Below are 13,867 nucleotides of genomic sequence, written 5' to 3'. Positions count from 1 at the left end.
TCATGCGGGCTGGGGTATTTGTGTGTGTACGCGCGCGCGCAGATGCCACCTTTATCCACTTCACAATGACCCGAGCATACGCTCTGAATCACAGGATGCTAGAGAATGATGCTTACAGTGCCTTCTTAGATGAATTCATTAATTTGGGGGTTTTACAGTTTCGTTTGGGACGAATCGGTGACTTTGAAAGGAATGAATCTGTTGAGTTAACAGTTTCGCTCGCATAAGTCTCTCTAATGTGAAGCGCGTGAACGAGTTCTGCCTTTAAAACGCACTACAGCGTGAGAAAATACTCGAGTGAATCCGTTTCGAATCTCCACCAGATTCGGATCCAATCCGATTTGGTTGGGGAGGGTATTGAATGAAAATCTGATTTAAAAAATAATAATAATAAAACTTATTGTTCAGCGTGCTTGTAAGAATGAATCCTAATAACTTGTAACGTATTATTAATAACTAAATTATTATTTATAACATCAGAAGCCTTGCAATAACACCGTTAAATAATTAGCTTATATGAAATTATTCTGAATAAAGTTAATGTAGCATTTGTTATCTAATATAAATGCTCATAATTGTATTTTATTTACTATTTATCGTTTATTCTGCTGCGCTGATAAATGTTTATATTCTCGGCTCCCATTGGTCATTTTTCTACATACCATTCTCTGATTGGTCAACGACATCCCGGAAGTGTGTGCGGTAAAGGAAGCGGTGGCGAAAATGGCAGCGCACAGGTGCGGTTTGTCTCTAGGATTTATTTTGATTCTCTCTAGTTTAGCACGACCCAGTAGTTGTGACACGCTTGAAAAGGCAAACGATAATACAGGAGAAAAACAGAGCGTTTCAGACACGCCACGAGAGGTGGATAGTATGGCCGCAGAGGATCTGAATGAAAGGCAATGGCAGTCGACTGATGTTGAGGCGGACAGAAGCGATGGCACCAAAGACAGCGAGTCTTTTACCGCAGCAGCCAGAGATCAGTTTCAGGAGGAGCTGGTCATCCGGCCCCTGCACTCCGGAGACATTTATGCCAGTTTCCAGTTCCGCACACTGTGGGACATTGACTTCCTGCAAGAGCAACAGAAGAGTGAGTTATCATCGCTGTAGTTCTGTCCCATCACACACTGGATGTGTCTCTGTACAATAGCACTCAAGTGGACTCCTTTTATGAAATATCACAAATGAAGGTATATGAGTTTCAATGTTAAAATTTAATGTAGCACCCACAACTCTGCACACTTCATAATGTGCATCATTGGATGCCTGCATAAAGGAGTTCACATTTCAATTATTAGCTGCATTTCTTTCACTGTCTGGTCCAATTTATCCATTAAAAATAAATGAATGAATAGAAATCATGTGTAGAATAATAAAAAACTAGTTTCAAACATTTAAACATAAGCTACCAAAACAGAAAGTTACTGATTAAAAAAAGCATACTGTATATTCAGCCAAATGTAGTGCCTTGAAACTAATAAAAGTAAGTATAGTTTGGTGTTTATGAATACAATTAATTTGATGCACAGTCTATTCATTTTATTCATACTTTAACATACTTAATTTTATTTGCTATTTATCTATTCTTCTATTTTCATATATTAAAAACTACACCATACTCAGTTTCATTGACAGTCTAATTAATTTTACTCAAGTGTAATTCCTTGTAGTAAAAACTAATCAAATAAAGTATAATGTAGTGTTTTATAGGGATAAAATGAATACACATAATGAATAAAATTAAATATAGTGTACAATTTAAAACATGAATAAAATGAGGAGGCCTAATGAATAAAATTAAATATGGTGTAGTATTTAAAATATGAATAAAATGAATAGACTTTAGATAATAAAATTGATTATGGTTTAGTGTTTGGAATGTGAATAAAATGAATAGACCTGGTTTATCAAATTAAGACTGGTATGCTGTTTAAAAATATGAATAAAATGAATAGATTTCAGTCTATACTCTATTCTGATGATTATGCTATGTTGGAAGTGAAAGAAGTGAAAGTTTGATTGAAGAGCTGATCCTTGCCCAGCAATTTTGACCAAGTATCACCTCAAGTCCTAACATTTGTTTTCAAGATTTGTCTTTTTTGCCTCCAGGTTCTCATTACCGGCTGTTCCCCAAATCCCTCGGCCAAGTGCTCTCCAAGTTTTCAGTGCGAGAGCTGCACATCTCCTTCACCCAGGGCTTCTGGAGGACCATGCAGTGGGGGCAGCCCTTCATCCCCTCTCCACCTGGAGCAGAGCTGTGGGTGTGGTTCCATGACACAGTCAGCGAGTGAGTACCTATATGTGCTTAAATTAACTGTGGAAATCGAAGAATCCTTGATTTATAAGTGCATTTGTTTTATTCTGCAAAAATGTAACTCCATAATGAACTAACAGTCCCCTGACTTTTGGTCAATTCTCAGTGTGGATGGAAACTGGAAGGAACTTACCAACGTCCTCTCTGGAATCTTCTGTGCATCTCTGAACTTCATTGACCTGACCAACACCGTGCAGCCCAGTGCTTCTTTTAAACCGCTGGGTCTGGGAAATGGTACGGCCCTTTCTGTGAATTATAAAGCAGCGTTCAAACTGACACTGATTTGCAGTGATTCTTCTTGCCAGCCTGCACTCATTCAAATGAAAAAATGCATGTTAATGATCTTATTGTAAACAATTCAACCATGCATGTTTCATTTTTTTCATTTATTTGACCTTGAAACGGCAGATTCTTTCTCTCCACACAGCTACAGATCACCGTTTTTTACGCTATGCAACATTACCACGTGAAATCGTCTGCACTGAGAATCTCACACCCTGGAAGAAGCTTCTCCCTTGTGGTTCTAAGGTTCAAGATCATTGCTTGTGATTTTAATAAGTGGTAATTCTAAAGAAGCCATTAATTCATGCATTTGCTTTTTCTTTACTCCAGGCAGGTCTGGCGGTTCTCCTGAAGTCAGAGAAGCTGTTTCACAGCAGTTTCCATTCCCAGGCTGTTCACATCAGACCCGTCTGTCAGGTAAGCTTCTTTTCAAACCTTTCTTTAACAAATAGATTCAAAACAATTCAGAACTCAGCTTGTACATTGTCTGGAAAATGCCTTGCTTCCTGATGACCCTCCAGATTTTCTCTTTTAGGATGAGCAATGCACAAGTAAAGCGTGGGAGCTGAGACAAACTCTCAATGTTGTGTTTGATCTCTACACTTCAGGCCAAGGGAAAAAGGGTGAGTAATAAATGAACGTTTGATGTTAGAAGATTTTCTCCTTTCTTATTTCAGTGTGACAAATAGCCATTCGTAAATTGATTTACCTCAAGTGTGGAAAAACTATGATGCTTTCCAAACATCGCTCACTATGAGAAACTTAAATATTTTTAAAGACAATTAAAAAACAAATGGGAAATTTTAATTAAAAAGAAAATCATAAAAGCATAAAATGGCCTTGACTTTGCAAAAGCTTTGTTGCACCTTAATTTTGCAATTCAGTGTGTTGTTTCTAATGACAGAAACTTAAAACAATACTATGCTCAGTCCATCTGTGTATTAATTGCTATCTTCATCTTTTCACAGAATGGTCTTTGTTCAAGATGTTTTCTCGAACTTTGACAGAGGCTTGTCCTCTTGCTACCTCTAGTAAAGTCTATGTGGACATCACAGACAACCCTGAGGTGAATCTTAAACAACAATATACTTTCTTTCTGCTTTTTGATGCTTTAATGTTTCTCTAAATGGGAAGTAGAACTGGCTAAGAAGTGTTTTTAAATTCTAAATGGCATTTTCCTTTGTAGCTGACTGCTGTATTCAGTCAGTTTGAGTGTTGTGCTGTTTGTCCAACAGGGGGAGCTGTTTGAGTTGAGTCCTCCGACTCCTCTGCTCAGCCAAGCTGTGGTGCTGGGGGACCGCAGGACATATTCAGTGTTTGACCTGACCAGAGCTGAGACGTTTGGCCAGTTACGTTCACTCAATCTCCTTCTGCGCTGGAAAGGAGACAGTGGTATGAATGCATTTGATAGGTGGTCTTTGAATCAATTAACTATTTATGTTGTTGTTACAAAGTGAGAATCTGTATTCTCATTTTTTATATTCGTCTGTGTTAATAGATCTGTCATGCCAACTTGATTCTGTGGTTCTTTCACCTTGTGCTTTAGGCGAAATGCTTCGTCCTCTGCTGCATGCAGAGCGCTACGTGGCTGGTTTTGGGCTGCAGACAGGGGAAATCCACACTGTCATCTACAATAACCACCCATATCGGGCTTTTCCTGTGCTGCTGATGGATTCAGTGCCCTGGTACCTGCAACTGTACATTCACACCCTGACAGTCACCAGCAAGTCCCGTGATAACAAGCCCAGTGAGTAGATAACATGTCCACAGTAGTATCTGTGCAAAAAAAATATAATGTGTGCTTTCTATATATTTATCACTTGTTTTAGGGCAATTTTCCAATTAAGGCCTCTTTTGACTTCCAGTACTTTAATAATGAAAAATGCTATATTTATTATAATATAAATCTACTTTAAATAACTAAATATTTCTGATGTTTAAATGCCCATGCTGCCGTTCTGGCCTTTTCATTTTTCATTGGCATCTTAAGATTCATTCATTAATTTGTTTATTTGTATGGAAAAAATCATATTAGTTCTTTAAAATGCTTGGTTTGATGCACTGATCTGTATACATCAGTGCAGGGTCTGATGTAATGACAGTATTATTTGCTTATTACTGACATTATTAGACTGTTACTGTACATTGCCTGTCAAAAGTTTGGGGTCTCTAAGATTTTTTTTTGTGTGTTTTTGAACATTTTTGAAAGTGAAGCATTTTTGAAGCATGTCTTATGCTCACCAAGGCCGCATTTAAGAAATCAGAAATACAGTAAAACAGTAGTATTGTGAAATATGATTGCAGTTTAATTAAAATCTATTAAAATGTTTATTATGGTTATTTGGTGCTTAATATTTTTGTGGAAACCATGACACATTTTTCTTGATCCCTTTATGAATAGAAAGCTCAAAAGAAGAGCATTTATTTGATATAGAAATCTTTTGTAACATAATAAATGGCTTTACTGTCATTTTTGTTTAGTTGAATGCATCATTGCTGAATAAAGGTTACTTATTTTCTTATTCTTACTGATATATCAGTATTGAATACATATTTTCAAAGGTTTTTTTTTTTTAGCTCCCATTCCGGCCATGGGTGCAGCAGGTGCAATGATATTACGCAGCGCCTGAAAGTAGTCCCCAGCTATATCATAACTAGTTACCTAGCTGGGGACTACTTTCAGGCGCTGCGTCATATCATTGTGCCTGTTGCACTCATGGTACGGCAGCAAAGTCCCTTGATTATTACGCCGGAATGAGAGTATAGTTCCTAACCATATCGGCCTAGAAAATCACAACTTTTCATTTTCCGTCAGTCTTAGTACACGATGTAACTACAGAAGAGTCAAGTTTTATATAGGAAAAATATCAAAACTCTTTGCTCATTTTTGAGCTTGATGCTAATGGTCTAATCAGATTCAATGATCTATGCTAAGCTAAGCTAAAAGTGCTACCGCCAGACCCGGAGATCGGCTGAATGTATTCGAAAACGGTAAAACTCAACTGTTTAACTCAACTGTAGGGACTTAGAAAATAAGCCTATTTTCAAAAAAAGTGGAGTGTTCCTTTAAAACGTCTGGGCAGGGAACAAGCCCAAAATAGAGAATTCTTGGCAAATGTTTCAACACTCTTCAAAATGAGGAAGTATACATAAAAGTCACAGTAAACAGTAAGTTTAAAGTTTTTACAAACTTTTCCTGAATGGACAGAACAAGACCCTTGCTTATGAACACAGAGAATACAGCCTTTATAGACCTTGTGCCTTCTCCTGTAGGTTACGTTCACTACCAGCCTGCTAAAGACCGCCATCGTCCTCATCTACTGGAGATGCTGATCCAGTTACCCCCTCACTCTATGACAGAGGTCACTGTACAGTTTGAAAGGGCCCTGCTCAAATGGACTGAGTACACACCTGATCCTAACCACGGCTTCTACGTTGGGTAAAATGCTTGCTTATCAAGTATTTTGAAAGATCTTATCTGTCAAGAACATCTCCAGCTTCTTTTGCAAGATTTAGTCTTCTCTTACGATCCTTGACTAAAAATAATTGTTGTACAGATTTTATCCTGTGTGCCACTCCCTATATCTGATTGAAGTACTATAAATATGTTATTGCAGGTCCTCTGTGGTCAGCGCCCTTGTGCCAAGTATGGTTGCAATGAACACCAACTTCACACAAGACCAACCGTTGTTTAGCACTTTGTAAGTATGAATTGGCCTTGGTTGTAAAAGAATAGTTCCCCCCCAAAACTGAAAATGTGCTGAAAATACACTCACCCTCGGGCCATTCAAGATGTAGATGTGTTTGTTTCTTCATCAGAACAGATTTGTAGAAAATAATCATAATCACACACCAATGGATCCTCTGCAGTGAATGGGTGCCGTCAGAATGAGAGTCCAAACAGCTGATAAAAACATCACAATAGTCCACAAGTAAACCACACCACTCCAGTCCATCAGTTAATGTATTATGAAATGAAAATCTGCATGTTTGTAAGAAATTAATACCACATTAAGGCGTTTTACTGCTTTCTGCAGTGATGTCGTCTTGTATGAATAAGGAGAGAAATATGCACAGATCATGCACCATTTACAAGCAAAAACAGTTGTAAAGAAATATGTTGGTGGATTTTGATGTGAGAGGACAACAGGAATTTTTTTACTGGATGAAGCGTTATAGATTATGGACTCGTATTTTGGCCAGAAGTGACTACTGGATGATGGATTAGTTTCTTACAAATATGCATCTTTTTTATACAAGACATTATTGATGGACTGGAGTGGTGTGGTTTACTTGTGGATTATTGTGATGTTTTTATCAGCTGTTTGAACTCTCATTCTGACGGCACCCATTCACTGCAGAGCATCCACTGGTGAGAAAGTGATATAATGCTAAATTTCTCCAAATCTGTTCTGATCAAGAAATAAATTCATCTACATCTTGTATGGCTTGAGGGTGAGTAAATATTCAGCAGATTTCTATTTTTGTGTGAACTATTCCTTTAACAGTAAGAAAGTGTACCTTATTTGTTTTCTTTCTTTTTAACGGTTCACCTTTGACTTCCAGCGTCCCAGTCAAAGAAGAATCAAGCTACTTTGTGCGAGTGTACACCGAACCGCTGCTGGTAAATCTACCCACGCCTGACTTCAGCATGCCCTACAACGTCATCTGCCTCACCTGCACGGTGGTCGCGGTGGGCTACGGCTCCTTTTACAACTTGCTGACCCGCACCTTCCAGGTGGATGAACCGAGCCTGTCGCTGGCGAAGCGATTGGCCAACCTCATCCGCCGCATAAGGGGAGTGCCACTGCTGACCTAAACTGCCGAGAGCAGGTCTGATGCCCGAAATGTCCATTTTAGGCAGTGGAGTGTATCGTGATGCTTAAACGGCAGCTGCTGGAGTTTTAAGATGCTTTTCAGTCTGGAAAGATTCGATGCCAAGTGACGAATGAGCTACCAAGATGGATTAGCCTCCTTTTGAGTGATGTTAAGTCATCTCAGTTTACTCCAGCCTTCTTGAGAGCGTGACTGAGCCTCATAGAAACACAGACACTGCAATCCGACTACTGAAAATGGATGTCTAAGAATGTGGCAAATATTTTCCATGTTCTGTAATGCACTGATATTTAAATATGTGTTGTTTGGAAGAATTGGACTGTATTTTTTTTTTAGTGTTTTGTTTTTACTCTGTGCTTTTGTCTGTGGGCTGACCACATAATGACCTCCAGATTGGGTGTTATGGAATTAAAATGTTGATGATGTTAACACTGGTTAACTTTCCCATAATAAACTGACTAGAAACCCATGTGTTAAGAACAGTTTGACTCTTTAGTGCAACATTTTTTGTTTGTGCCTCAAGGGATTTTGCGGAAGAATGGAATGTTTTTTTGGAAGGTTTAGGAAACTATTTAGCATCCCAGCAGTGCCATTCTGCTTGAATTACTGTATGAAAGAGCCTCTGCATTGGCTGATTGTAAGTCTTTCTGTTATTTTGGAATTTTATAATATATATATGCACTTAAATGTAGATGTACATATTTCCATTAACTTACTGGTTTTTAAACTAAAAAGTATCACAGATCAAATCAGACTGTCCGAGCACCACATCATCAGCTTACCTATTTTTGCCTGGCACTGCTGACTCAAGTATGTTGGTTACAATGTGTCCTAACTAGGCACAATACAAAACAAATTTCCAGAGACAAGCGATCTGAATGTCAACAATGAATGTGAAACATGATACAATCCCAGCCAATCAAAAGAGATTTGATGTTATACATATAACGTATAGTTATGAAAGCGATTTTGGACTAGTGGGATTTGGAGTGGACAGAAATGGAAGCCAGTGATCTGGATTTTCTAAATAATTCTAAAGGTTTCAAGTATTTTGATTTAATAACCTCAAATATATGTATGTATATATTATTATCTTACTCTCATTTAAAAAATACAGTAAAAATAAAAAAAGAATTTTATTACAATTTACAATAACTGTTTTCTCATTTAATATATGTTAAAATGTCATTTATTCCAGTGATGCAAAGCTGAATTTTCATCAGCCTTTTTATCCATTCTTCAGTGTCACATGATCCTTCAGAAATCATTCTAATATGCTGATTTGCTGCTCAAGAAACATTTCTGAAAGTTCAAAAGAACAACATTTATTAAAAATATCTAGAGTTTATAGACCTTTTGATCAAATTTAAAAAACAGTGTCCCTGCTGATTAAAAGTATTTTTTGAATCCTACTAACCCTAAACTTTTGAATTGTAGTGTCTAAATCAAATTTGGCATTTCTTACACAAAAGATGCAAACTTTGCTCTGTTTTCCTCCAGACAGAGTTCACGGTCTGTTCACATTCCTGGAAGCTGATGCACACTAACCTCAGTTTAGCACAAATTTTCTTCATTTTTGCACATTCATCTTTTCTCTTTATGTGACTAAATTGCCAAAAGTGCAGTATTGTTACCCAGCATTCTTTGGCTGTTTCATTTCTGGTAATTTAGTAATTTAGTTCAAGGCTTTTCCATCACTGTCATGTTTTTGCAGACAAATGTTTTGACCCTTTTGCTGCCAAGCTCCTGGAGAGGATGGAAACAGAGGTCTCTTTCATTACAAGACGTTTTGCACGTGTTTGGGTCTCGGGGAGGGGAACTTGTACATTCCTAAGCACTGATGCCAATGAGCTGTTATGTGAGAAAAGAACAGCCAAAGGAACACTGGCATACCAAAATTACCAACTTTTCAATGAAGCAATTTTCTTTGTTATTTTGTGGGCAAAAAACTCAACCACTGAAAGAAGGCTTACTGAAACTATGAGGTTTATTGTGTGGTTATAAATGGGAAACCTATGAATAAAGCATTAAATGGTACAAAAAACTCAAGTATGTATCTTCCATTGACTCTTTCTTCCTATGGTTAAATCAGCATGGTGCACTGCATGCATGACCGCAGGTGGTTGGGCAACATTTCTGTTCAGCAGGACACTGGCCATCATGGTAACAGTATTCTGCACACATTGGAGTCCCCTTCGGTAGGGCACATCGACCAGGCTTCACTGCATGGACACAGACAAACAGTTTGTCCCTTTAGCAGCATTCAGTCTCAGATATACTGCACAAAACACTCAAAGCAACATCATTTTACTTACAGAGTAAATTGTACTATAGGTATTATTTCATGTAAATTCATTTTGTAAAGCCACCCTGTGCCTGGAGCAGTACTATATTATATATGACATGTAATAAAAGGCAAACCCAAACATTAAATAAAAATAATACAATAATATTCAAACCTGTATAACAGGATAAAAACATTAAATAATACTTATTACAAAATAACAGAAACTGAGGCAGAAAAAAAATAAATAAATAATAATAATTTCCTTACCTGTATAACAACATAATAACATTAAATAATACATATTGTTACAAAATAAAACACAAATTGAGAGGAAATGAGAAAGCTGACCCATACATTTATATAATACAAACATAATAAAATATAATTATATAATCTAATAATAATACTAATTTAATAATATAATCATTTCCAGCGATATCGTTGACTTGAATGCACAGATTTAAACTGAATTCAATAATGAAATGCCTTTAACTGAAAATTGAGTGCTTAATCTGGTCATTTTACACTATTGACACACTTTTTTGATATTGTAAAGTTGCTTTGACAAAATCTGTATTGTTAAAAGCGCTATATAAATAAAGGTGATTGACTATAATAATAATAATATAATATAATATAACATGCATACCTGTATATGGAGCCATACATTCATGTCCACATCCATTGCTGCAGCATTTCTCATTGTTTGGACAGTCACTGTCATTGACACAGAACTCGGCACACATTCCTGCTCCAAATTTTCTGCGTGGACACACTCCTGGCTTTGCTGTAATACAGACACATGTCAAAGACACCATACCACTGCATGCTGAATGCATTACTGTATAAAGTTCATTTTGAAGTTGCAACTAAAATAAAGCTCAATGGACAAAAATGCTGTTTCAGTATTTCTATTAAATGTAATATGGTGTTCTATGGTGTATTTCTTACTGAAAGCAGGCGGCACACACACAGCCCCGCAGTCAAAGACACAGCATTTGTGTCCTCCAGAGCAGTCTTTATCAGAAACACATCCCCGACTGGACGGCACGACCGTCAGCTTCGCCGGACAGTGACCCACCACTACAGAAGAGCAGGAGCAGCATTACAGGAGAGACCAGGGACTGATGTAAGAGTTTGACTCAGCAGCTGTTAGTCAGTGGTTTTCCAATATATGTCTCAAACTTTAATGATATATCTGCTTCAAATTAAAGTCAGATTCATCGTCAGTTTCAAATACAAATTGCTGTAACAACCTACACTGTCAAAAATGATTTTTAGAAGATGTAGTGCAGTGTGCTTCACAGTCTTTCTACTTGAAAATTTCACATTTAATTCTTTGCAATTATTTGTGAAATTTGCTAGCAATTTCAGATTGAAAATAGTTTCACCATCCAATTTTTCTCAGTGTTACTCATTGTGTATAATAGCGAATAGTAATACTAATAGAAAACATGGACATCAGTTCACATTTTGTTCATTAGTTTACTGTTGTATTCAAAATAATTGTTATCTTCATGTCTACCGTTACAGTATTTCGATTCAAAACAACAAACAAACTCAAAACAAATTCATAAATACATGCATTTCATGGCATGCATATCTGGTTAAAAAGTCTCGTAACCATAAATATTCTCGTTTTACTGTGATATTGGTCTTTCAATAATATTGGTCACTGTATGTGTTTTTTCTGAATTTATATATTTAATCTGAACTAATGCACATAGTTCACCTTTCACTGGAAGTACGTTCGTAAATTGTAATAATATCATATTTTGTGGTCAGATTACTTCCAAATTACATGACAAAAATTCTATTTAGTAACATAATCCATTACATTACACATTTTAGGTAATGCAATCAGATTTAAATGCGTCATATCTTGTACCATATTAATATAAAAAGAGTAATAAAATATACTCTATTTGTTATTAAATGCATTAAACATTACATTACGTCAAGGTTTCCCAAAGTGGGTTTGTGAAGGAACTGTAGGGGGTTTATGAGTTAAAAGAAAAGCTAATGTTAATTTTAAAATGAATCAAAATAAACCACTTACTGAAAAAATACAAAACATGAACATGGAAATGTGATACTTCATTATTAAAATATAAATTTTTTAAATCTCAGGGGTATTTCAAGTAAATATATTAGGTGCAAGAATCAGATGATGGATTTATGCATTTTAATGTGTCCATGTGTTTGAATGAGTCATAATTCAAATAAAAATGATTGTGTTCATCAGTAGTTGATGCAATGTTGAAACACTTCTTAAACCTGAAGTTATTTTTGTAAATCCAGTGGTTGAATGCTGTGACTAAAGACTGTGAATGTCCACAAAACTGGAAGAATTATATAAGCAGTAGGCTAAACGATGAGTTAGTTAGAATGAAGAGAGTTAGAAAGATGGAGAATCAATTAATTATTACTATGTAATCATCATGTAATCCAGTCTAATTACAGGTACTTCATTTTTTTAATCTGATTCTGTAATCCAGATTATGTCATGTTACTACACAGCTGTTTGTAAAGCACATTAATGCATTTCTTCGTGCTGCGTTATGAAGATAAAAGAGCATGTATCTTCTCACCTGTGCAGTTTGGTCCTGGAGCCGCGTCTGCTGTGCTCAAGCATCCAGACAGACACAATAAAAACACACTCACCAAAAAACACACTCGAGCCGTCATCCTCTCGAGCTGCGGTCACACAATGAACTGCGAGTCAGAGTCAGAGTCAGAGGAGGAGCGGAGAGCTTCGAGATCCTTGCGCGAGAAAGAAAGAAAGAAAAAGCATCTACTGAACCCCGCGGTTCTGCTTATTACTTTAGAATTGTTTTGCCATCCTATCTGTAAAATGGGAACAGTACATACTCATGCTCAAGTCGTATTTTTAAAACGATGTTTTAAATAGTGTGCATACACGCACACTAATATTACTAAAAGGTTGTCCAAAGAAATCACTTTTCTCCAGACTAGAGAGTATTGACTGCGGGCCGCGCCAGTCAGCCAATCAGAACACTTGAAGCCCGCTCTCAACCAATAGCGTGAGTTGGGGGCGGGATGATTTGGCAAACAATTAAACATGTGGGCACTTGAGATACAAGGTATGTTGGCACATGCAACCACAAAATACTCCTAATTCAGAACGATGCCAGTTTTACTTCATGGGTAGCCTACTTCCAGAGATGTGTGTATTTTTTAATCACTTGATCTGTAAATGCCACTTGACTGCAGTAGAGCAAGCAATGTATAAAATGTTTTTTTTTCCAAAATACACTGGGAAAAACAAAAAATGGTGAAGAAATTGCTAGTAAAAACAAACGGCAATTAACACTTTGAACTAAACATGAAAATTGATTGAAGTTGTATTTTCTTTTAAGTCATACTCCAAAAATATTTCTTTACAGTGCACGTGTGAATGAAGTATGATGCTTTATTTGCCACATAATAGTTTGATTTTGATTATAACAACACTTTTATGGCAGTGTGTGAGCTGATCTGAAACTAATCTCTAACACACTGGACAATTTTCACAGTAAGCTCAATGGAAACCCCTCAATTTCTGCATGGAATCAGTTGCACAGCACAGCTTTTTTTCCCATGGATTTTTGACATTTCCTCTGCAGATGCGGCAAATTACATTTACATTGCAATATGATTTCAAGTAAATAGAGCCCAGACTGTACGCATCGCTTTGGAACAGGTTGTGCATTGACACAATGTGCATTTATTTAGTGGAATTCTATAAAGTTTTATGTGACCACTAGATGGCAGATGACAGATTCTTACAAATGAGCTGTAGGTGTTTGTGTTGTCAGTGCTGTATGGTGCTCTAAAGAAAACCACATTTGGTGCTTTTAGAGAACAGTGTGTGTAAGGGACCATCAAAACTGAATTTTGTAATTAATGCATTTACAAAAAACAACAAAGTTAAAAGGCCATAGGTTTAAGATTTGAGAAATGGGTCCAGTTGCATAAAGTCACCTGACTTAAAAACTAGTCTAGCCAACTAGTAGTTAGCCAAAAGGTAATCAGTCTTTCTTTTTGGATTCAAATTAGATCTATTTTTTGTTTTTTTATGTAACTGACTTGTAAAATTGATGACCAGTCTTAAAGAAAAAAAAAAAAAGGGAAAGGGAAGTGGGGCA

At 36.7% G+C, this 13,867-nt stretch overlaps 2 protein-coding genes across 2 annotated transcripts; one reads left to right on the top strand and one right to left on the bottom strand.

Moving 5' to 3' along the window:
- The first annotated feature begins 687 nt into the window (after positions 1 to 687).
- pigt (phosphatidylinositol glycan anchor biosynthesis, class T) lies at positions 688 to 9,470 on the top strand. The gene is made up of 12 exons (XM_079402042.1): positions 688 to 1,090; positions 2,110 to 2,287; positions 2,421 to 2,548; positions 2,742 to 2,842; positions 2,927 to 3,013; positions 3,132 to 3,219; positions 3,565 to 3,662; positions 3,832 to 3,988; positions 4,143 to 4,343; positions 5,870 to 6,035; positions 6,214 to 6,297; positions 7,163 to 9,470. The coding sequence occupies exons 1-12, from the start codon at positions 724 to 726 to the stop codon at positions 7,413 to 7,415; spliced, it is 1,908 nt and encodes a 635-aa protein (XP_079258168.1). The 5' UTR covers positions 688 to 723; the 3' UTR covers positions 7,416 to 9,470.
- On the bottom strand, positions 8,745 to 12,673 carry wfdc2 (WAP four-disulfide core domain 2). The gene is made up of 4 exons (XM_079402043.1): positions 12,311 to 12,673; positions 10,671 to 10,802; positions 10,369 to 10,506; positions 8,745 to 9,654 (listed from the first exon to the last, which is right to left on the bottom strand). The coding sequence occupies exons 1-4, from the start codon at positions 12,405 to 12,407 to the stop codon at positions 9,521 to 9,523; spliced, it is 501 nt and encodes a 166-aa protein (XP_079258169.1). The 5' UTR covers positions 12,408 to 12,673; the 3' UTR covers positions 8,745 to 9,520.
- Between the last annotated feature and the right edge of the window lie 1,194 nt (positions 12,674 to 13,867).

This window comes from Barbus barbus, assembly GCF_936440315.1.
Source record: "Barbus barbus genome assembly, chromosome: 41".
NCBI classification, from domain to species: Eukaryota; Metazoa; Chordata; class Actinopteri; order Cypriniformes; family Cyprinidae; genus Barbus; species Barbus barbus.
The sequence above is the reverse complement of the archived record's forward strand: the minus strand, read 5'-3'. Positions and strand labels throughout refer to the sequence as shown.